At 43.6% G+C, this 25,183-nt stretch overlaps 1 protein-coding gene across 9 annotated transcripts in view; it reads right to left on the bottom strand.

The window, feature by feature from the left end:
• Positions 1 to 25,183, bottom strand: part of FYN (FYN proto-oncogene, Src family tyrosine kinase) — a 208,470-nt gene that overhangs the window by 37,972 nt on the left and 145,315 nt on the right. For 6 of the 9 annotated variants that reach the window (XM_023219049.3, XM_023219048.3, XM_023219050.3 and 3 more), the window contains 6 exons: positions 19,909 to 20,166; positions 15,139 to 15,235; positions 8,671 to 8,769; positions 4,760 to 4,863; positions 3,640 to 3,789; positions 825 to 989 (listed from right to left, as the gene is read on the bottom strand). In XM_023219049.3, coding sequence (XP_023074817.1) covers positions 825 to 989; positions 3,640 to 3,789; positions 4,760 to 4,863; positions 8,671 to 8,769; positions 15,139 to 15,235; positions 19,909 to 20,155 — 862 coding nt within the window. In that variant the 5' untranslated portion in view covers positions 20,156 to 20,166. Of the gene's footprint in view, positions 1 to 250; positions 407 to 824; positions 990 to 3,639; positions 3,790 to 4,759; positions 4,864 to 8,670; positions 8,770 to 15,138; positions 15,236 to 19,908; positions 20,167 to 25,183 lie in introns of all 9 variants that reach the window. The other 3 variants (XM_023219056.3, XM_023219057.3, XM_023219054.3) reach the window with 2 other exon arrangements.

Genomic DNA, 25,183 nt, shown 5'->3' with positions numbered 1-25,183 from the left:
GGAAGAGGAAACACCAGATTAATAGTGTACTGGTTTTCTGTTCTGTGGGTGCCTTAATTAACCACGTGAAGTAGGGCAGATGAGCACAGCAAGGTATCAGCATATTCTGAAAATCTGGATGGCCTGTGCCCGCTCTAGTTATCCAGGTTAAGTGTCTTTGTCCCAATGGCTGTGTGTGCATTTTTGTTCAAAACCATCCTTTTAATCGGCTTTGAGATGCAGCCAAAACAAAATGTGCCCTCTGCCTTACCAAGCCACACTTCAGCGAAACACCCCTGACCCAGCTTCTTCTCCAGACACAACGAACGACGTGCAACTTCCCAAGCATCTTTAGCCAATCCAGAAGTTTGTGGGGTACAACTTGATGCAATCACAGTTAAGTTAAAACACAAACCATCAGCTTTCTCTACAGGAAAGGGAATTAATAAAGAAAACACAGTCCTTATAATCCATAATTACGCATGCACTAGGAGAGATGGAAGGTGACTTGCCCGTTAGGACGACACTCAACAAATATTTACTTTTGGAAATGAAGGGCAAGACATTTTATGGCAGCTGGAACATTCCTTGGACCATTTGCTGGTTTATGAATTGAGAGTCATGTGATAGTACAACTTGAGCCATTTGCCAGTTTTGCCCACTTACTATCTTTTTTTTTAAGAAATTCCAGAATGTTAAAACCAAAATTGAAATTATTATTCCCCACGATTAGGAATTCAAACTTTCTTCCCGGTCACACAGTCTTTATTTTCACCTTCCATCTTTGGTGTTTGGGATTTCCCAAATGGGGAAGCTAATAATAGAGTAATTGAGTCTCAGCATACCCATCCATACTTCCCCAAACTGCCCATTTCCCAGTCTCTTGATCAACTGCAGGGATTCTCGAGGGATTTCCCAGACATCTTTGGTTTTGACAGACAGATCGGTAAGCCTTGGCATCCCTTTGTGACAGGGAACTACTAGGCGGCAGCAGAGACCTGCAGCTCTCTCTGATGGAGCAGGGCAGGGGCAGGAGAGGGAGAGAAGAGCAGAACACATGTAATGACAACACTCCTAAGTGTAAACCCACACTAGCGGCGCACAGTGCTCCTCAAACAGTGCTACACCAGCAGACGACCACACACATCGTGGAACACCAGCAGCACACAGCACTCCTTAAACAGTGCTACACCAGCGGACGACCACACACACGGTGGAAGATCAGACGCCACACACAGAAACATTTTCATTGGAGGTAGAATGGAGAACGTTTTAAATTTAGACTACTCCGTAAGCCCAGGTACGATACAGTCTATACATAGATAAACACACAGGCTGCTTTGGTTTCTGTACTCACCGAGTAAGAAAAACGTTTTCAGCTCAATGTGCTCATAACATGTCTTTGGGCATGCTGAAAACATGCTTACTAATTTCAAAAAGTGGTTTTGGATTAAAGAATGTCAACATGACTGTTCTTCCCACCTTTAGTATCTAGATTACCCAGGGGATTAAGGATCTGTCTACATGCCTATATTTAAAATTATAACTTTAGTGGAGGATTCTTCTACGGAACATTAAACTGTCATAAACTAGTAAGGCTGAAGATTATAAGTGATGGGGAAAAAAAAGAAGTCACTTTTTTTTAGTGATTTCTTTGGCTTTTGAACTGATTCCATTCCACCAAGTCAGATACTCCTGGGCTGCTGCTTTGGTATTTTCCATAAAAAAAAAAAAAAAAAAACCCACCTTTTAACAGTCTTCAATGCATAATTTAGGTGTCTCGTTTGAAAGGAGAAAAATGGAAACTAAAATTCACAGAAATTCAAGATGTGAAAAAATGTATTCTTTATAAAAAAAAAAAGAAGGGAAAAAGTAGTTATCACTTGGAGGTTTTTTTCTCTTTGTCTTCTTTCTTTCTCTTCTTTTTTAAAAAGAATATAACCTTTTAGAGTCTGGCAGTGCTAAGGAGAACTTAAATGCCAAGTAAAAATCAGTCAGGCGAAAAAAGGTAACAAAGAATAAGAAATCAGGGAGGGACAAAAGCTGACAGCGCCTGCCCTGGGAGGTGGACAGACCCCCGCTCCCTCCCGCTCCCTCCCGGCAGCCCCCGGACCCAGGGAAAGCAGATGTGCTGCTGGGCTGTAACTTGCTTTTCACTCCTTTCTTTTTGATGGAATCAGGCTCTGAGATGCTTAGGTAGGAAATTATTTATGTGTCAATATTTCAAAGGCATTTTATTGTGTGAGAGAGAAAGAGGGAAGAGGGAAAGCCAATATAAAAACAAGTCTAACGTGAGATGGATTTTTTTTCCCCGAGATTAAAAAAAGTGTCTATTGTTCACATCTCCTCTTTCCTTCCAGCTCTACAATGTTATTAAGGTGCCCTTTCGAACACAGTATTTTCAAATGATCCAGACCCTGGGGGTCCTGCTGATGTTTGGCTGTAATGAAATATATTTCAGCATTTGAAAAATCCTTACAACATGCAGGCATTTTGAGTATATCACTTAAGCTCAGGGAGATATTCTGTTCCGTTTCTCCCAAATGTTTCATTAGCATCCATATAAACCAAGTTAGCCAATGCCATAATCAACTAGTACTGCAGGTGCTGTTAATATGTTCTATTGTTCATTAGTGCCAGGGATCAACAGACATTTCTTATTGTCATTTTTGAAAGATTGCTTTTTCATGCCAAAAATTATACATACATATTTCAATGATTGTGCACAGAGCAATAGTAGAGGAAAATCATATACTATTTTTTGAGTCTTGCCTTTGTCCTGGAGAACAATAGAAAATGGAGAAATGGGTCACACGAAAAAAAAAAAAAAACCTCTAGGCTTAATAGGATATAGACATGGGTCTGTACACGTGCACCTGTATCTCTAGGCACATGTGAACATGTATTATATAGTGGTATATAATACTTGCTAATCTAGGAAAGAAAGCAATCATTTTAACAATTGCACATAAAACCACAGTCTTTGATAGAATGTATAAACTGCACACCTAATAATTATATGTTTTCAGAAACAACAAAATAATGGTGATATCTGGGTGTTAGGACAGAGACGGATGTGCATTTTAAAAGTTTAATTTAAAACAAGAAGACGTAATAGATCTAAGAGCTATGGGTCGTGTAAGTCTAAGTGTAGTTAGGAAACAGCAGTATTGGTGGGAAACATGCTAAATGGCTTGCATGAGAATGAAATGTAGGTGCAGCTATTCCTGCAACAGTGCTGAGCACAAACTGATGGTGGAAACACAGGAGTCCTTGTAGGAGTCCCCATGCAAGCGCCCTCCAAGAGACTCCTTCCTCATATGCAACGCGGGGGGAGTGGGAAAAGACAACTTGAAGTATTTTCGGAGGAAGATGAAAAGACAAACAACTTTTACAATTTAACCTATTGCTTTCTACTTGGGAAACAAAAATATTATAGGATCTTTGGACAAACATGTGGAACGAATAACAACACCTACAGTAGAACAACAGCAATAGAACCTATTCAGCCAAGTCCCACCATTAAGGGCTGACAAAGAAAACATATCCTAGGAGTGATTTTGTACATAATTAGTTTTACCCCTTTCCACTTTCCTGCTCTGGGCCTATCCACTCCCTCCAGCATCCAAATGGTTAGTAGGCAGTTAGAATTAAGGTTACCTGAGTAATGTTGTACAAGCTGCTGAAGGGTTTCAAACTGGGCCCGGGTGGTAATGTAGTATCCACCGTTGTCAAGTTTGCGAATTTTATAATGTTTGACGTGGTCTCCTTTCATATCATCCCAATCGCGGATAGAAAGTGAATAGGCACCTGGTAAACAAGCAAAGCATTAGCAGCTCCAGTCATTTAGAGTATTAGCTTGCTTTTTAGGCCTCATTTTCTTGACTCTAATTAATAATGACCAAGGATACACACACACACATGTACACACACACACAGCATCTCCACTCAGTAACAGGAAGAAGATGCTTCTTCATGTCCTGCAAATGTCAGAAGATATTGGCAGTAAAATAATTCTACCCTTGAGACAGAAAGCTTCCTGAATATTTTTCTTAAACACACTGTTCAGTCACCCTTGTTGCATAATACAGCGTAGACTCAATTCTGACACTCCTTCCCTCCAGGGTAGAGAGAAGGACCACGATGCATGGCTGAGTTTGCTTCCCCTGTCTTCTCTACCCAGGGGCATACTGGGAGGTAGTGGCAGCATGTGCAAAAGAAATCTAAGGCTTGCTTCTCTAGAAGTGAGCTTCAAGTATCTGTTTTACAACACTTTCCACAGGAACAGATAATCTGGTGGATTAAGCTAGAGGCCACTACTCTTTTCTTCCTTGACCTATCTCCTCTTGTGGGCTCTAATGAGTTGTTAAATAATGAAAAGTCCAACAGTTGGAGGAAGAGAAGTGAAGTCCTCAGTTATTTAAAAAACAAAAGGAAAGCAAAAACAACCCGTATGACTGGCACTTGAGGAACTAAGAGTTTCAGAAAATCGAAATTCTAAAGGACTTCTGAAAATTCTATGATCTTGTGTGCCTGGAGCAGTGAAGCTGCCCCCAGCCTGTTTCAGGAGGAAGGTCTTGATTTGGAGCCGCTGTAGTTCTTTTGGTGCTGTCTGCAGTTCTAGAGCCTGGAGGGAAGACTGAAAACAGGACTCCACTCACAAGGCAGGGAGGATATGTGCCATTTTAAAATCCTTGTACATTAGAGATAAGCCTTTCATCCCCTCTGACTAATCCACAGATTTGAATGACAAGCCAACTTCTTCAACTCGTTATCTTACCTTTGGTGGTTTCACTCTCGCGGATAAGAAAGGTACCTCTTGGGTTTCCAAAGGACAATAGCTGTCGCTCAGCATCTTTTCGGCCAAGTTTTCCAAAGTACCACCTTTAAATGAGATCAAGGAAAGACTATACTTTGTAATAGTCATTTACAAAATGCAACAGCACAGGCTTTTTTTCTGCCCATGAGTTCCCCTCACCTCCAATTTGGTCCTTAGCCTTTCCCTGTATGTATTTTTTCTAGCTTAATTCAGTTCCTTTTCAATCTATCCTGGATTCTATCCCTAATTCATCTCTTTCACTCTTTAAAAAAAATCAGATTTGAATTGTGGGTTGTTTTCCTCCCCTCCAGACACAACCAGAACTGGTTTGTGTTAAAACTGCCATCTGTATGCAAAAAACCAGAAATCTAAGACCTTGATTTGAAATGGCAACTGCATGAGACCCTTTCTACACTTATTTAAAAGACTAGTCTGGGCACGGTGGCTCATGCCTGTAATCCCATCACTTTGGGAGGCTGAGGTGGGCGGATCACCTGAGGTCAGGAGTTTGAGACCAGCCTGGCCAACACGGTGAAACCTCATCTCTACTAAAAATACAAAAATTAGCTGGGTGTGGTGGTGGGCACCTGTAATTCCAGGTACTCAGGAAGCTGAGGCAGGAGAATTGCTTGAACCTGAGAGACCCAGGTTGCAGTGGGCTGAGATCGTGCCATTGTACTCCAGCCTGGGTGAGAGAACAAGGCTGTGTCTCAAAAAAAAAAAAAAAAAAAAAGCCGAGCACGGTGGCTCACACCTGTAATCCCAGCAGTTTGGGAGGCCAAGGCAGGTGGATCATGAGGTCAGGAGATGGAGACAATCCTGGCTAACACTGTGAAACCCCGTCTCCACTAAAAATGCAAAAAATTAGCTGGGTGTGGTGGTATGCGCCTGTAACCCCAGCTACTTGGGAGGCTGAGGCAGGAGTATCGTTTGAACCTGGAAGGTGGAGGTTGCAGTGAGCCAAGATCGTGCCACTGCACTCCAGCCTGGGTGACAGAGTGAGACTCTGTCTCAAAAACAAACAAACAAACAAAACTCTTGAATCTCTTGATATCTGAGCATTATTAACTGCTGGGAAATAACAAAACACAGTCTCAATGTATATGAAGATAATTAACAAGCATTAAAAAAAGTCAGAATAGACAGATATGATATGAATAAAGGAATAGTATTTTCAGTAACTTCCTACCTATAAGAATTCTGAGAAAAATGCCCGTGAGTACTTATTTGTATTTTGTTTTCCCCCAGGTGTGAGGACTCGGATAAGTAAAGGCATTTGCCAAGCACCTGGATTGTGATCTGTGTACATCATCATCTTCTTCTTCTTTTTTTTTCTTGAGACAGGGTCTCACTCTGTCACCTAGGCCGGAGTGCAGTGGCATAACCGCAGCTCACTGCAGCCTCAACCTCCCCAGGCTCAAGCAATCTTCCAACCTCAGCCTCCTGGGACTACAGGTGCACATCATCACACCAGCTAATTAAAAAAAATTTTTTTGTAGACGCTGGGAGTGGTGGTTCATGCTTGTAATTCCAGCACTTTGGGAGGCTGAGGCAGGCAGATCACCTGAGGTCAGGAGTTCGAAACCAGCCTGGCCAACATGGTGAAACCCCAACTCTACTGAAAATACAAACAATTAGCTGGGCATGGCGTCATGTGCCTGTAATCTCAGCTATTTGGGAGGCTGGGGCATGAGAATTGCTTGAACCAGGGATGTGGAGGTTGCAGTGAGCCGAGACAGGGCCACTGCACTCTAGCCAGGGGACAGAGTCAGACTGTCTCCCTGTGTTGCCCAGGATGGTCTCAAACTCCCGAGGCTCAACTGATCCTCTTGCCTTGGCCTCCCAAGTGCTGGGATTACAGGAGGGAGCCATCACGGTTGGCCCTGTACATCTTTTCCTTGGCACAACCGTAAGGACTGGTTACTGTACACCTTTGAGATCTGTGCTCAGTCAATAAGCATGCCCTTAAAATGACTTGGTGTTGCAGATATTTCAATATATTGTCCCTGAACAAACTAATGATACTCTGTGCCACTTTAAGAGGCATCACATGAAGTCACCTCAAGACTTTTGTTACTTGCTTTATATCCTCCCCCTGCATACCCAAGCCTTAATCAAGCCTGGCTGTTAGTTACTATTTCAGCACTAGGTGCTGAATGAGCAGCAGGTGCTCCCCAAACCCAAGGGAGAATGCTGGAGCATTCAATTGGAATGTGTGTGGGGGAACCATTTTTAGAATATTTAACTGTGAAAGAATCCAGATTCTAAAATGAAATTTCAATTCATTATGCTTGAATATAGGTATTATGAGTTCACTGTCAAATTCTTTTGTGAATTAAGCTTCACTGAAGAAAAGAGACACGGCGTGTTAGCTCCTCAGTGACTTTTAGAAACACCAAAATGTGCAATAATCCGTAATCTAGCACTAGGTGGTATAAAGACTATTACGCCAATTATTTGTGAGAAATGGCTTTCTGGGTTTGTACCCATAACCCAATTAGAATGCTGTGTAAAACAGTGGTGAAAAAAGAATTGTTAGAACAATGGATTGCACCAAAACAATAGTATTTTAAGATAATAATAGTTAATTACATATGTAAAACCAAAGGCATTATTTTAAAAAATAATACTGTTTAAAAACAAAATATGTAAAAAGTTGACCATTATAAAAATAACTTAAATGTATAGCTGACAAATTCCCAGTTAAATCAGGGTAATGCTACATTTTGGTGGTACTTTTTATTCTGAAAGAACACAAAGAATTTTGCAAATCTGCCCTAAAATACAAATCAAAGACAAATACCTTGATTCACTGATGATGAAACACAGTCACTGGGACAAAAAAACAACTAAGAACCACTGAGTATTTGAGAGTGAGAAACAAAACAGATCCTCTTAGAGGAAATACAAGGGAATTAAAGAAGAGAACAGTCCAGCTGGGGATTTGGCTACGGTGTGGAGTCTAATCCCCCTTGCACTGCTTAAACAAATCCATGGTGAAATTAAATATCGGAGCCAAAAGTTGGGCTTGGTGACTGACTTTTCTCAACTCTCTTTTAGAGAGGCAAGACCCAAGGTGTCAGGAGGAGGCCAAGTTCCTGCATTTGGGAAATCATGGCTCCATCTCTCCTTCCCTCAGTTCAGAAGTCAGAGCTGGCAAACAGCCACTGGCAGTTCTTCCCCTTGGGAGCGCCCATTAATCCCACGGGTCAGGAGAAGGGAGAAACGTTATCCCTTCCAGATCCCTTCAGCCTACTGAACACCTTCCTAAACTGCTAGCAGTTGAATAGTTGCGCCAAATAACTGCTCGTCACTATTTACTATCAGAGAAGCCAACTGAGGTTCCAAATCCCTGTAGTACTTCCCAAGTTGGGGGGACACACTGTGTATGAGTCACTTTTACCGGGCATAGGAGATGTCTTTTCAGCACTGTTTTAATATTTCTGATCACGCTTAGGAGAATAATCTTAGGTTCATCTTTGGCAATTACTTGCTACTACTCTCTCCTCTCTCTTTCCGACAGAGGGAGCAGACTGCGGGCTTGGAAACTTGGGTCGGCAATACTATATGATCTAGCTAGCATTTCATATGTTTATGGCTACTTTTAATCTATGACAAGTTTTACTGGGTTTTCATTTAGGATATTGATAGAAACTTTTCTTTCAAAATAAGTGAGCAGGCTTCAAGAAAAACATTAAGCTAAAAACAGTGCAAGCATTACACAGGGTAAAAACCAGGGCAGAAAGCCTGAAAAACTCAGCCTTAATCACTGCTGTGAATTTCTTCCCCCTCCTGCCCAACGTTAACGGCATTCTATTGTGGCAACCAACTTTTAAAATCAAGTAGTTAAGTGAAAATAAAACGAAACATACTCTTCTGCCTGGATAGAGTCAACTGGAGCCACATAATTGCTGGGAATGTAACCTGTCTCTCCAGTTGTCAAGGAGCGGGCTTCCCACCAATCTCCTTCCCTGTAAAGAAAAAAGAAAAGTAAATATGTTGACCATTTCAACAGCTTGCAGTTACAGACTCACTGTGGTCTGAAGTGTGTAACTGTCACCTAATTATCCTGCCACCTGATTTCACCCACCTATTCCCTTACCCTGAATTCCAACATAGCCCCCCCATGAAGGTCAGAAGGTTCCAGTTCGAGTCAGCCATGAGATGAACCCATGCTTGTCTCTTGTCTTCTTTGTGAATTAAGAATGTGGGACCCTGGCCATGAGAGGTCTCCCTTGGTAGGGGGCATTTTGCTTAGTTGAGGTTAGTTGTCCTCAACTTGGACAGAGGGAAAAGGAACCCGGCCTCAGCCAAATTAAGTAAAACATGTTAGCTGCAGATCATCTGGGAAGGGAGGCTTGTTAGGAGGTCTGAGGCCAATCTGATGCGGTGCTGCTCCCCTATTGTAAGCACCTCTCTCTTTCAGGTTCAAATCATGACATTAAAAATGTTAACATCCTAACACTGGGAGGTTAGGAGGTCTGGTGAGGGATGAAGGCACGCTCTAAACACGTGCCTGGCTTGCTCTCAAAAAAATGGGGAGACACCTCTCTGCAGGTAAAATGATGGAGAGGAGAGCAGGATCGCCTTCCCCAGGCATTTTCAATCTGAGGTGATTCCATCAAATATCCAGAGCACTGGCCTGAGGCTGACGGGCCAGTGGGGAGGGTGGGTACGGCTGCGTGTGCTCGCACAGGGGAAGCACAGAAACTCGGCAAGGGAGTGAGATTTCTAGTCATGCCACTTTGCACTGCCTTAGGCTCCATGCCACAGCATGGCAGTGTGGTATCAACCAGGGGAGCTCTCAGAGGAGGTGAAAGGGGAGCTTGTAGCTACTTTCATCTTAAAGCCAGTGAGTAAATTAAGCAGTTCAAGTTCATCTGCTTAGATTCACACAGGGCTACCTGTGACAAAGAGCAGGAATGGACTGTGTACCTCATCCCATTGACATCGGAGAGGCAACGGATGTGGCGCTGTGGCTCTGACATCCACTGAGTATCTGCAGAACCTTCCACCAGCCTGCAGTCAAGGACGTGATTGCCCTCAAGCAAATCAGACCTCCCAGCAAATCTGATCTCCTGGGGCTTGGCACCTTCTCCTCCTCCGTTTTTGGTCCTTGGAGGCAGCCAGCGAAACTCCAGGCATTTTTTTTTTTTTTAATCGTTTTTTTGGCTGGGTTCTGTGTCAAAGCTTTCAGCCATGCAAAAAAATGTGTTGGCTTTTGGCCATGGTAGAGATGCTCCCCAGACGGATTTAATCAGGTAGAGAAAAACCAGCCTCCACATGAAACTCAAGCCTTATTCCAGAGGCCGCTCTCTAAAGCTGGACTCTGCGCAAGGTGAGCAGTGAGCAATGCCTCCAGATAGGATTGAACAGAGCAACAGAAGAAAGGTGACAAGCCAGTGTGTGCTGTGGGGGATGTTGTGGAAAAGTGTTTGGTGGCATAAGGAATAGAATAGCCCACAAAAAACCCAAGGTGCCGGCAAAGGTTTTTAAAAACCTTAGGTTTCAGTTAGTTTCCTAATCTCTCCTTTTCACCCTATTACAAATCAACCAAAAGTACGGTACTCATATTCAGAAAGTTCTTTATTCATAAAATTTAGTTCATGTCTAGATTTATTCATCATCTTAAATTTAGTTCATGTCTAGATCTTTGTTAGGAAACATTTACACACACTGAAGAACATAGGTACAGCATATATGAACCCCGTGAACCCACCGCCCAACTTAAGAGCTAGATCGTTACCAGCTGGGTGGGATCTGCACGGTGCTGCTCCCCTATTGTAAGCACCCCTCTCAGGTTCAAATCATGACATTAAAAATGTTAATATCTTAACAGTTTGTACTGGTCTCACTTCTATGCCTTCCAAAAGGAATACATACAGTTGTAAGGATATCATCTAAGAACATATGTGGAAGTTTATTTTTTCTTTAAACACTGTATGTGTTTAAGGAAATGGCTTTGGAGACATAATCTTCACTTTAATATATTGACAGCATTTACTGGTCTGAAGTTCCACTAGATGGAGACATTTCATCATAAAAAGTAACAATACCCTGCTCTTCCCCCTCCACCCTCTCCCGCCCAGCCTGGGAAATGCTCCAAAATGGCGAGGAAAAAATTAAGTGCTTGTAGCAGAGGCTTATTGTTTTTTAATGCAAGATAACCTTCATCAAGTTAGTTCTAATTGAATTAAATCAAGAAAAAAAATGGCTAGCATCAATTTTAGGGTATCTGAGAATGTCAATGGGGGCGGGAAGCCAATACATTTTGCTGCAGGCTGGGACAAGCCCAGCCTTATTCAGGTGATCTGGCATTAATGAAGTCATTTCCAATTCAAATCTAGCATTAACTATCTCACTTTGGTCTAGGCACCTAAATAGTGTAGCACAGATCAGAATACAATTATCAGCTCATTCTAAAGTCATGAGTCAAGAATTCATGATTTTCTCACTTGACCCTGTTAATCTCACAAGGGGTTTCAGCTACTCATGAGAAAGATAAAATCCTTGATTTCTCTTTTTTCTAGGCTTTCCAGGGTTGTCTTCTTCATCAAAGGAGACATAAGGTGACAAAGATTCAATGTTTATTATGTAGTGAACCTCACATGTTGAGCCCAGAGAGGCTGGTACAGACTCAAAATATTCATCAAGAGCCTCTGAGCAAGTGAGTAAGTCATCTTTTTGATACCCTAGAAGCACCAACTCACCTATAAATAGACATACTCTATATTCACATTGATTTAGGAAAATAGGATCTCTACTACGTTATCTTTTATTCGTTGAGTTACTATGGGTAATTAGCATTGTTCAAGCTGTATTTCTTTAAACTGTTCTTCTAGTTCAGATTTTTCTTTAATTTACACTTGGTGAGATATTCTTTGTTATCTTGCTCTAATTCAAATATATGATTTAAAGCCTGGCGCTGGTTTAGAATGGCTTTTAAGGTTTTATAACAGCTCTGTTCCTCTGATTTAAAGACTTGTTAAAAGATTCTGTGCCCCCACCACACTCCACACCGTGAAAAGAGCCTACCCCCAAACCCCAAAGTTGCTCACAGGCTTGTGGGTCCAGGAGCTGGGAGCCCTAGAGCCTTGGAGCCAGGGAGTAGTTATTTGCCAACAGAAGTCAGCCTTGATCTGCTCAGTAGCGCGGCATTTTTATTATAAATACTGGATTCTTTGTAAATTTAGTCACTACCCATCTGATTTTTAGAGAATATGTCAGTAACAGTTTTATCAAATGCTTGGGTGGGGCTCCAAACCAGGATTTTTTTTTTTATCACAATAGAAAAAAAAAAAACCCTGCCCGCAGCTGTGACCACTACTCCACTCTGTGTAAGACACGTATTACATTTATAGAGTCACTGTTCCTAGATGGTAAATGACTAGTCTTAAAATGTGGAAAGAGGGAATAAAATGGATGAACTGAAATAGTTTGCAAAATGGGTTCAAATTTAATAATGTCCTAATACATGACACTGAGCTCTTACAACAGGTCAATGAAGCACCTTTGCCCCTTGCCGGGCAGCAGGAACACCGCCTCTGGGTACACACATACATGCACATCCCATGGTGTGTGCTGTACTTCCACAGAGCCAGCCCTGTGGCCTCCAATGCCACCAGGGCTCCCACCAGGGAAGGGAAGGGGAGGACACACACTAGGAGGTGTGGCAGCTGCCCTGGCAGAACGGAGCCCCATTCCTCCCTCTCCTCTGAGGACCAGAGCCAGAGGCGGGAGAGAATGGGGGAGGGGAGCAGCCACATGCCATCTGCTTCCATATTATTGCTTTGTTTTTCCTTCACGATTTTCTCTTCCCTGTTATTACCCACGACTTCAGGATATTGTCGTGTCACACAAACCTTATTTTTCTTTTCTATAACCTTGAGAAAGGGCATTTTAAAATTCCACTGATTCCATTGGCAGAAAGGAAGGACATTAAGAGGAAGAGAACCTTTGTAATATTTTCCTCTACAAGAACAGGGTTGGAGGCTCAAAGGACTCTGTAAATATCAAAGGCCGTGCAGGGAAGTCACAAAAGAGAGATTGAGACAGATTGGATCCTCCTTAAGTGTTTCTCTAAAATTTCAATTTGGTGACATTGCAGATCCTTTCCAGATTAACAAAGGAAGAAACCCTGGGATTGACATTGGCAGGGACTAACTTTCCAACGCCCTCCGGCCTGATGCACAGACGCACGTGCAGTGTGGACAAAGCCTCCCGAGAGCTGGGTCTGTGCTCCTACTAGTCCGTGGTTCTTGCAGTTGAAAGTTTACAAACAGTCTTGAAATTTCTAATCAACCTTGGCATGTAGGGGAGGCTAAGGGGCGGGGGACTTCAGAATTCAAAGTTAATGGACTCCAACAAGCAGCAAAATAACAGCAAGGAGGTATACCCAGAGAGGATCAAAGCCCGCTCCTCTCTTCCCCAGCCCCGGTCAACTCTCCAAACCTTCCTGTCACTTGAAGGGTCCCCTCCCCTTTGATAAAGTACCTGGGCCTTTCCCAGATCAAACCTGACACTGTTCTTAGGATGCCTCCCTGCACCTCGCCCTGGGCTCTGCCACCTGCCAGCTCCGTGCTCTGGGGCAGTTTCCTAATCTGGGCCTCTGGCTCCTCAGATGTCAAAAGATGACATCGATCCATACCTCAGACAGTTGTGGAAAAATGCATGAGAACGTTTGTAACTTAGTGCATGGCTGGTACTTCAGGAGGCTTCAGTGAATGACGGCTGTTTATCATTTTTTTAAAAACTTCCTGTGGCCACAGGAGGATGACTCCTGGGGGGTAGGTGACACTATTCTTGACCTGGGTGGTGGCTGCACAGGCATGTTCAGCTTGTGAAAATTCAGCCACCTGTACACTTTTTGAAAATTGTGGTAAAATACAGGCAACATAAAATGTATCATTTTACTGATTTTTAAGTGTACAGTTGAGCGGCAGTAAGCAGTTCACACTGCTGTGCAACATCACTGTGGACACTTTCGATATGTGCACTATTCTGCATGTATTCCAATAAAGAGTTAAAAAAGGCCACCCCACACCTTTGTTAATGATGACAATCCTAATGCATGTTTGAAAACCCTGTGGCTATGTAGGTTGTGCCTTCTGATGTCTGGAAGAGACTCATCAGCCCTTTATGGCGCTATTCAGTTCTTGCTGTTGAAAGGCGGCAGATCCTCAGTGCATGGTTCTGTGAGCCAGGGGGCATTCCAGGGAAGGGTGGGCTTTCCAAGGAGGCAGTTTTCAGGCCTGAAGGAGGTCCCTGTGGCAATCAGCACTCCTCTTTCCTGGAATGTGCAGTGTGACCAGAGCTGCGTCTTACTCCCTCTGGCATATCCTTCTGAGAAAGCTGAGGAGCCTGGCTCCAAGTCCTTCTGCCAACATGGAATCTGGTTTGCTCAGACAGCAGAGGAGAAGCAACCAGACTCGGTGGCATAGAACTTCCTGGTGTGCCCCTCAGCCCCTGCGTGGCGCTCTTTCCCAACCACTGGGAGCACTCACAGGGACGCTGGAGATGCCCGGCTTGCCGATGTGGAACCACCCGACACTCTTCAGAGCCTAGATTTTTTCTGAAGGGCCTCATCTGCGCACACTGCCTCCATCTAACAGAGGAAGTATTTATAAACCATAAGAAAATCTGACCCGTGTTTACTCTTCTTATGGAGGTATCGAATGCAGGATTTGAAAAGTGAGTGGTCCTCACTCTTGAAATCCCCCCACTGCCTGTTTAACTGTTGTTCCTCCTGGCCAGTGTTAAACAACCATACAGCACATTCATTCATGAGTGGGTGAAATCACTTCTTCTGGCTCCAAAAGATTCCAGTCACTCCCAAATTTTCATTACAGTGAAACGCCTCCATGGGCTTCACCAATGAAATGTTTAGCAGTTTATAAAACAAAGAACTTGTTGTAAGCCTCAAGTGAGGGCTTAGCTAGTGTAACACGTGAAATGTGAAGAAAATCTCAAGGCAGAGAGCATGAAACGTGGGTAGCCAAGGCTTGTGCCAATCACTTGAAACTGTAGGTTTGTAGAAACACTCAGGGCTATGGAGAGTGATGCTGGTGATTTTACAACCTTTAAACCTAAACCAAAACCAATAAACATGGACCGTGCTAGTATTTTTGGTACTCTCCAAAAATCTCCTTGGATACACAGTGCCATAAAATACTGCACTGTGTCACTGACTGTTCTTTTTCTCATAGTATATTGTTGTAAACTAGTGAATTTAGCGACTGTTCTTTTAGGATTTCACACATCTTAAGAGGTGCAGACCAGAAATGCAAGACCCCTTCCCAACCTGAAAGGTATGCATGCTTCTCCTCCCTCTCCAAACTTACGAGCTATTCAATATTTGAAATTTTTCTCCTTTGTGAAAACTCAGGTCATCTTCCGTCCGTGCTTCATAGTCATAAAGGGCCACAAACAGTGTCACTCCTGCCAAAACAAAATTCACAAGAAGGGAGATTATTACACAAGGGGAAATTCATTCCAAGAAATTAAACCTTCACTAAAATCTCATTCTCACAATCTACATCTAGTCAGCACTAATAACGTGATGAGATGCTGTAATTAATGTGTCAAAACCGTAGTCACAGGGCTGTGTCTATGCTTTGGTCTTTGCAGGGAAGCCTTACTGGATCTGATAAAAACCTGCAGCTGAAGGGCTTCTTTCTGTAATAGCTTTGAATGAGTGCTGAGGAGCAGGGAGATATGAAAATCACGTCCCAAACAAAAGGGCAGCGTCAGCATCAGGGTTCAGGTTTGCAGGGCTCTGCAGCAGTTACTGACATCCTTTGCTGGTCACGTCTTCTCCTCCACTTGGAGCCTATGTTAGGTTCTGGGTAAAACGGACCACCCTTTCTCCTGGTAAAACAGTAATATAGAATGTAATAGGAAACACCTCCTACAGCTTGGGGACATTTAGAGAAGACTCTTTCTGTAATATTCACCCCAATTAGAGGATGTACTGCTCTCAGCATCTGCAGTTGGTTTTGCAGTTTTGTGCTGCTCAGCCCCACTGCTGAAAATGGAACCCTCTCCCTTGTCCTCCTTCTACCTTGAGCTCACCTCTCCTCACACTGTCTTGTAGCACTCACTCTTCCTCACATCCACCCTATGTCCTTTCATCTGGCTGACTCTCTAGAGAGGCCCTTCCTGCTTTGCAGAAGTTTGCCAGCAGCAGCAGAGAATATCCAGTGTCATTTGGCCTAGGATTTCCTCCATATAATTAGGCATATATATATATTTTAATAGAGACAGGGGTCTCACTATGTTGCCCAGGCTGGTCTCGAACTCCTGGGCACAAGCGATCCTCCTGCCTTGGCCTCCCAAAGTGCTAGGATTACAGATGTGACCTACCATGCTCAACCCAACAGGCATAATTCTAACACAGTCCCCAGTGATTCTTGCCTCTTAGGATTCATGTCTCGTGCAAGCCCCTCCCCTTGAGTGTAGGCTGGATCTAACGACTCGCTTCTACTCAACAGAATGTGCAGTCCCTTAAGTGACTAGGCTTCAAAAGATGGTGACTTCTGCCCTTCTAGCAGACTCTCTCTATTGCCACTTCAGCTTGTGTACTTTGATGAAGCAAGGTGCCACGCTGGTGAGGCCCACGTGACCAAGAACTGAAGGTGGCCTCTGGCCAACAGCCAGCGAGGCACCAAATCTTGGCAGCACTACATGAGTGTGGAAGCAGATCATTCTCATCTAAACTGTGAGATGACTGTAGCCCAGCCAACACACCTTGATTACAGCCTGTGAGAGATTCCGAAGGACCCAACTAAGCATTCGCAGATTCCAGACCCACAGAAACTGTAAATTTAGGTTTTATAATTTTAATTGATGTATGGACATACACAAACAAACAAAACAGCATGAAGGAAGATTTGGATCCAAGCGGTGCCACGCTTTACGTCGTCACTACAAGTGTTCGAGTGTAAAGAAAACCAGTTTTGAAACTATGAAATTCCTGATTCATAAATACACAGCTATTTCTGCTTTAGTACATATAAGATAATTCACTGTTATTAAAGCTCTTTTATTAAGGCAATTGCGTATGTCTTAAAAGCAATGGTAAATTAAGTTGTCTTCCAAAACTGTGTACTTGTCTGGTCAGTTGTCTATGATCAGTTATCTACCTCACAGTCTGTTTTCTTTTGTGCTGGAACGGGGGTTGCTGGCCCTCCGTTTCCACAGACCAAATCCTCCTAGCTCAGGAGCTGGGGCTAGGCAGTTATTTCTTTTGAGTATTTTTTAGTTCTTACATTTTATGCTTGAATTTGATGATAAATGTCAGTGACATTTCATAGTTTCTAAAGTCCTTGCTGCCCTGAGAAGTGTAGATTCTAGTGAAAATTACATAGTCATAAGACGAATGTGTTTTTGTTTTAGTTTTTAAAAGTTGTGGTATCACTGGTTACATGCTCCCTGGAATATTACTGCTTTGTGAAAGTCCAGGCTGAACGCAGCAGTCTCTGTGTACTTAGCACAGTTATAAACCTGGGTCTCTCACTACTTGATATTTTTGCATTAGTTAAGACAGAAATGTGATAGTTCGGTTAGAGGGGAGGGGAAATCTGCTGCTGGAAATGTCTAACTAAGTGCCATACTCGTCTGGGTAAGATTTGGGAAACATAACCTCTGTACATTAAAAAAAAGTATTTAAACATCACATAGTAGATAGCCATTAAATTATAAAAAAATTATGATGAAAGATCTTCTGTACAGATTGAAAAAAGATATCTATATGATCAAGAGAGTTAAAATTTTTTTTTTTTTGAGACGGAGTTTCACTCTCGTCGCCCAGGCTGGAGTGCAGTGGCGTGATCTCGGCTCACCGCAACCTCTGCCTCCTGGGTTCAAGCACTTCTCCTGCCTCAGCCTCCCGAGTAGCTGGGATTACAGGCACCTGCCACCACGCCTGGCTAATTTTTTGTATTTTTAGTAGAGACAGGGTTTCGCCATGTTGGCCAGGCTGGTCTCAAACTCCTGACCTCAAGTGATCCACCCACCTCAGCCTCCCAAAGTGCTGGGATTACAGGCGTGAGCCACTGCACCCGGCCAGAGCCCACTTTTTTACCAAGCTGCCAGTTTGCTGTGTAGGTAGTTCCAAGGGAAGAAATGTGTCATGGCACTATTCAAGGACCACAGAGAGGAGTGGGGCTTGTCTTTCTGCCCCATCCCAAGTGGGACTTTCCTCAGGCGAGTTAGCATTCAGAGGTCTGACCATGCAAAAGCAAGGCTCACTTGGCAACTGTCTTTCTTTCCTTAGGTTTCTTTGAAAGGCAAGAAAAGAGACTGGCTTAAAACAAAAATGTGGGTGCCTGTAAGGTCATGCCTATTCTTATTTAACACTCCACGACCAGATTCCCTTCTTTAAAAACAACTTAAAAATGAAGACAAGCCAGCTCCACTGTATGGAAGGCATGGCACATGAAGACCAGCACCCCACTATCTCCTTGCATCAGCTGACAAGTTCTCACTGAGGGCTTTTCTGTTCCATGTTCCGGGAACCGAGGGGAAAATCAAAGGAGGTTACAGAGAAACACAGACATTGTTCTTGGCCCTACAGGACTGAAGGCAGTGTTGGGAGAAAGGACATGCATATATATTAAAACCAAATAATTCAAGGCAGAAAAATCTGCCAACATTTGGGGGTACCGTGTTTTAACTTTCAAATGTTATAAGGGATCAGGTAGCCTCTTAGACGAAGACTGCTCCTGACTATAGTGGAGACCCACATGCTCAACACAAGTGGCCCTCTCTAGTGACTTTAATGAATGATACCTGCAGACACAGGGACCCATGTCCAGCACTCATGAATGAATGAACAAGGATAATGGCCGTGTCAGCAGAATTAACAGTCTAGGCTGGCAAAGCCCCCATGCTTCTCACGGTAGGCACAACGACGGGGGTTGTGTTGGGTGTGTTTTCGCCTCTTTTTTTCTCCTGCATCCCCAGAAGACAGATGGCCTTAGACTGCCTGTCTGCATCTCTCCTTTCCAGGTGCCTGTGGAAGGTGGGAGGGATGGGTAAAGGTACTTAGCACGTATTCAACCCATGCAAGGCCTGGGTTGAAAGGAAAGCTAGAGTCACCACAGCATGAGGGTGAACATAAACACTTCTGCCGGGCAGAGCGTGCTAGGCTAGCAGAAGAGAAGTAGATAATGTCCAAAGGCTCACGGTCAGGCCTTTTGATACAACTACACTGATGTGTGTTGAGTGCAGAGGGAAAAAATACTTGCTAATGCCTTAGTAGTGCCTCCTCCATAGGTGAAAAGGTACCTGCTGCCAGATGGGTTGAAAGATACCGCATTCTTTAAAACTTTTATATAAGACATCTGCTGCCAGATGAGCTGAGCGATGCTGTGTTCTTTCAAACTTTTGTAATAAACAAAGTAATTTTGGAACAAATAATGTCAAATATCTAGTTACCATGGTTCACATACTCAGAGAAAATTTGGACGACTAAGGATGCATGAGATAACTTACAAATATTTTGGAAAACATATGTCTGAGAATGTATGCCAGATATTTTACAAAGTATTAGCTAAGTCAGCAAATACACATGGCAGCAAAATATAGCCTTGTGGTATGAAACACAAGGAAACTTCAAAAAAAAAAAAAAAGAAAGAAAGAAAAAGAGAAGGACAGGCTGAGGATTAGGAAGAAGGAGTACATTAATATCTAGAGAACTCAAAATACACACACCCAGACCCAGTCCTGGAGCCTCTAATTCAAAAGACTGGGACATGGCTCAGGCATCCGTGTTTTGAAAAGGCTGCCCTAGTTCTTCTGTGCCAACCAGCCGGGCGAGGCCGAGAGTCATTAACCGACAGTGCCTCAGTAGAATGTTGTAGCTCATTAACCCATACAGAATCCTCAGAGAGCAGCAACTTGGGGCACCTTGCAACCCTGTAGCCAAGCATTTTGTTTGTACATCAAGCTCTGGCTTTTCTTACAGCCCCTCATCTTGTAAAGGAGACAGATTAGAAACTTACATGTGAAACCCCTAGTCAAAGGGAAGTGATGGGAACCTGGATGTTCAATTGCCAAAAGAGTGAAGGGCGGCTGCCGCCTCTCCGCACTCCGTGACTTTGGGGGCTTACCTGTTCCTCCTCTCGTACGCAAGGTCCCGGTATGAGACGAAGAGTTCACACCTCCAAAGACGGTGAGTCCTTGGCCCCCGGCGGCGTGGAAGTTGTTGTAGTTGGGGATGGAGGTCACACCGAAGCTGGGGTAGTGCTGAGGGGTGGGGTCTGTGCCATAGCGGTACCCGGAGCTCTGGTTCAGGCTGCCGTCCCTCTCCTCCGTCAGTTTTGTTGCTTCTTTATCCTTACATTGCACACAGCCCATTATCTAAATTCCTGCCAGAGACAAAAAAGGGGGCACGTAAGCTGGGATGCTCCCTAGTTGCCGGGTTGCTCTCCAGTTAACGAGGAGTAATGGACAAGGCTCACTGTTGGCTTTTCAGGCCTATGGGGGGCATGAGGAAAGGCAGTGGCTGGGGGCATGGTTAGCAGGAAGCTCAGCTCCTTGACCCCACAATCACATTGGTTCCCCATATGTTCTGGATGACAGCATCATCAAAGGGCACATGTTCACCATGCAGCAACCTTCCTGACAGAGGCCTGTACCTCTTCAAATTCTGTAACAGCATACACCTGCCTACAGACTGTCCCGTCATACTTACCAATTCTGCCTTTCCTTAGCCATCTAAAAAAAATAATATATGCTCTGTAGAATGAGTCTACGCAACATGAGAATAAAAACTCCCATCAGGGCACAGGAAATTTAAGGAAGAGGGCGCAGGAGTGTTGGATAAGCCAGAATACAACCTTCAATCAAGTCTCTAGACTGCTTCACTCACGGATACCTAATCTTCAGGCACAAAACTGGTCAATTTTAAGCACTAAGATGATGCCAAGAATCAAAACTAAGAACTAGTTACTGGATGAAACATAAAATCGGCAGAACCTAAGAGGTCCGAGTACATTTGCAGGATGTCATGATAGCCTACAGTAATGAAATTACTTACAGCTGCTAATTAACTTTTCAAATTTCCATTAGCTTTTGACATCCTTCAAAAACATTAAAAAAAAAAAAAAAACATTCCCATGTTATGGAGTTAGTGGTGGATGAAAAACTTGAGTTGTTGCCACCCCACCCTCCTCAAACCCACTTATCCCAGGCTCCTCATCTCAGTAAATGGGACTGCCAGTGACCCAGTTGCTCCAGTCAGCATCCTGAGAAGCATCCTCATTTCCTCCTCTTTGTTTACTTCCCACTCTTCCTGTCTGAGCTCTCCTATTCAAACACGCCCAACTTTTCCGATCCTCAAAGACTCCATTCCTCCACCCGCTTCGGGCCTTGGAACATAGCCTTGAACACTTTTTCCCCTTCCTCTTTGATATGCGATGTATCCTTCATGTCCTAGTTAATAAGGCACCGTTTCCTCTGCAAGGCGTTCTCTGACTTTCCTGCCCTTCCAGGCTGGGCTGCTTTCCCAAGTGCTCCCATGGCATCCCCATCTCCCTCCTTCTGGCACCCTTGGTACCATATTAGAACAGGGCCTGTCCACTTGTCTCATTGCCCAATGGACTGCAAGTTCCAGGAAAGCGGGACACTGTCTGTTTTCACCATAGTTACACTGCCAGTGCCTGGAACGATAAATAGCAACCAGATGAGTGAAGATTCTGGAGCCTATTATGTTTCTCTTTTACCCTTTCTTTATCTCTGTATCAAAGCCGATCCCTCCTGTGACTTTTTTTTGAGATGGAATCTCATTCTGTCGCCCAGGCTGGAATGCAGTGGCGCAATCTTGGCTCACTACAACCTCCGCCTCAGCCTCCCAAGTAGCTGGGATTACAGGCGCCCGCCACCACACCCGGCTAATTTTTTGTATTTTCAGTAGAGATGGGGTTTCACCATGTTGGCCAGGCTGGTCTCGAACTCCTGACCTCAGGTGATCCGCCCGCCTCAGCCTCCCAAATTGCTGGGATTACAGGCGTGAACCACCGTGCCAGGCCCCTCCTGTGATTGTTATCAGCAGTGTACCTTGCATTTTAAAATCTACTGGTATGTGTGTGAGAAGTGAAGAAGATTCAGAAATACAAGTTGGTTAAATGGTCCCCCTTTGGACTTGCAATACCCCATCAAGCCGACAGACGTCAGGTAGAACAGGCCAGTGGAGGTCCCTGCCAAAACTGCAAACCAGCCCATTTGGGACTAAAGAATCAAATAAGAAACACATGACATCATGTTTAATAACATTTATTCACTGGGGAGGGCACAGGTGGCACAGGATGGGAAGGGCTTGAGGCGGCGAAGGAGAAGGCACACTTTTCTATACTATCTTGCAAACCAATGCAGGAGGTGCCACATCAGAAGAGTGCTCCCTGGGCACTCTTCTGAGCACTGCTTTTCTGCTGGACTGGGTGATGGGAGCAGTATCAGACTGTTCTAAAGTTCTCTCGTATTACACATTTCAAAACATACTTATTGAATTGAATGTCAGTTCTTGAGAATGAAAATGTTTGGAAAAGAGACGCCTACTGCTTGAGCTGAGCTCACCAAATCTGGAACACATTTACTCCTAAATCATTTGAGATTAACTTACAGTATACTGTGTCCAACATGCTTTGTAACTTATGGTAAATGGATATGATTTTAACAAGTTTCCAATAGGAAATGCAAGCTATTTCCAAGGCATGATGTACTAAAGGAATTTCATCATTTGTTGTTGATGTTGCTTCATCAGACTGATAACTTGCTCATACAATATTAACTCTTTCATGGTGGAAAGCTGCTCCACATTTTGGCAAAGACCAGATAGAAAACACTTCTGTCACAGATGTTGTTGTTGTTGTTTTTTTCCCCCAGGAATTTCACTGATCTACTGTAATTAGAGAATGTGAGACTCAAATCATAGACTCACATCACTTACACCAGTGGTTCTCAGCTGGGGGTAACTTTACCACTTCCCTACAAGAGACATATTGGGCAATGTCTGGAGACATTTTGGGTTGTCACACTCAGAGGGAGGGATACTCCTGACACCTACTGGGTAGAGTCCAAGAATGCTGCTAAAACTTCCTGCAATGCACAGGACAGCCTCCTACAAACAAGAGTTACCTGGCCCCAAATGTTAACAGTGTCACGGTCAAGAAATCCTGGTTTACACAAAGGACAGAATTTATATCTACCTCTCTGAAGCAGTTTAACAGCTGTTTCCCTTACATGGATGTGATTAACATACAACCCAGCATGCTTTCTTCAGGAGAATAGGCATGCTAGGTAGAAGCAGGCAGTTTTAAAGTGTGACAAGAGGTGCTCTGATTTTTCTCTAGAAGCTTGTGCACTGTGATAGAGAAACAGAACCTAGAAGTAATGAGAACGCTCATTGCGAACTACTCTTCCAACTCCAGCAAAACAAAATGAGCCCCATATCAGACCCCTGAAGCAGGATCCTACATTTAACCAAACTAAGAAAAAATAATCTGTCAAAATCCACTTTAAAAAAGAAATATACTATAATAAGCAACTAGCAGCTTATTTATAATTTTATGAAGTAACAGAGAAGAAAAATCATCAGCTTCTTGAAAGCAGGAATTTTTTAACTGCTGTATCTTGCATGGCCAGAACAGTGCCTGGCACACAGTAGTCACTTAATAAATATTAGTTAAATAAATAAATTAAAAAATAATCAAAATTATTTTGGAGAAAACAATCCTCTTTTATAGAAGAGACAGCACTGTCACCACTTCGTGCATTCGACATTTGGAGTTAAGTAATGTTTCTATACAGATCTCTCTTCTCTTCAATGACACACAGGAAGAAGTGAAAATAAATCAGTAACTGCAGTTTCAAGTCATTAAAAGTTAATAGCAATGAAAATACTTATATAGGAACTTGTGGTCCTCTTCTTCCCCCGTGGGGCAGTCAGGCTGACTGCTTCGTGACAGAAGAGTCGGAAGACACTACATGAGCTGTATTCAGTGTGCCCAGGCTCCTTGCTACAAGGCAAAGTTTTGATCATTCACGCTAAAATAAAAGTATCCTTTATTATGCAGAGTTATGTGCTGTGGCTTTTATGTCCAATGCTGTAGGTGCATCGTGACATGGAATGCACTAATTTACTTGCTGTAGATCTCTGGGGCACCAGGAAACACTGAATGAGGCCATTGTGGATGTGGAGCCCTGGAGTTACTCTGATCAGGAAAATATCACACGCCATGAACTCATGGCTATAGTCCTCTGCAGGTTATCATGCCTAGAAAAACTGGTGAAAGGCATTTTCACTAATTGGATCCCGCGCCTGTGGTCAAGGTGTCTGGATTACAGCAGTGAAGCCTCTATTCTCCAATCCTTTTGCAAAGGGAGGGGCCCTGTTTCTACCATGGAAATAAAACTTGATCTACTTAAAATTTCCCTAGTCCTGTGGTTCTTTTCAGATGCGCCAGTAGTGTTAAGCAACCTGGGAAGAATTGCCAGACACAGGATTCAAGGAACGCTGCACCCCGCTCCCATGAGCAGGGCAGACATTATTAACAGATCAACAGATCAACAGATCACAGCCCTTTCTGCTGCCATGCTATGGGAGCTACGCTTCTTCACATAGCCCTGCAGTGATTCACGGAAGCTGACGTAAAGGATAGATTCAATCCTTTACTACCACAGGCACAGGGTGCTTTGATCCAAGATGAGTCTGGTTGAACATACACTCCCTCCTCCTGATACAGAGAGACCACAATCCAGTCTACAAGATGTACATTAAACACAAACACATTCATATTTCCTCATGCACCAATCAATAAAGCAATGCCAGTATGCCCAAGTTATAAGCTTGCAGGACGTATGATAAGATTTCAGGTGTGTGCAGGAGCTAGGTATCAAAATGGGAAAAAGGCCACTGGTAGTCTTCTGTCCAAGCACATTACTTTCTGTTGAGACACATATACTTGCAGGCAGAGGAGGAATGGCAGGCAGAGGAAGTGGAACTGACAACAAATAACTTCAATTTCAGCGGTTTAAGCTCTTTTGTCTCAGAAGCCAACCTAGGTGGATGTGAAGAAGTGACAGCCCTTAGGCATAATCCCTGCTGCTCCTGACAGCCCCCAGCAGACTTTGGAGAGTGACAGGTAAAGCCACATTTGGCCCATACTTAGAGGTGGCACATTTCCTGGTATCATAATGGAAGTATAAGAACAAGGAAGGGAAATGAACTAAGAACCTAGAAACCAAATGCAAGCAACTGAGATGGGGGCAGTTGAAAAAAGAATGTAAAGCTGAATTGCAGATCAACTGCATGGTTTCACACTTTTCTAGGAAAAAAGCAAAAACTGGAAGCTTATCAAGCAAACACGCTTTTTCAGTCAGCAGGAA

This window comes from Piliocolobus tephrosceles, chromosome 5, assembly GCF_002776525.5.
Source record: "Piliocolobus tephrosceles isolate RC106 chromosome 5, ASM277652v3, whole genome shotgun sequence".
NCBI lineage: Eukaryota > Metazoa > Chordata > Mammalia > Primates > Cercopithecidae > Piliocolobus > Piliocolobus tephrosceles.
Note: the sequence above shows the minus strand (reverse complement) of the source record. Positions and strands in the feature narration are given on the sequence as shown.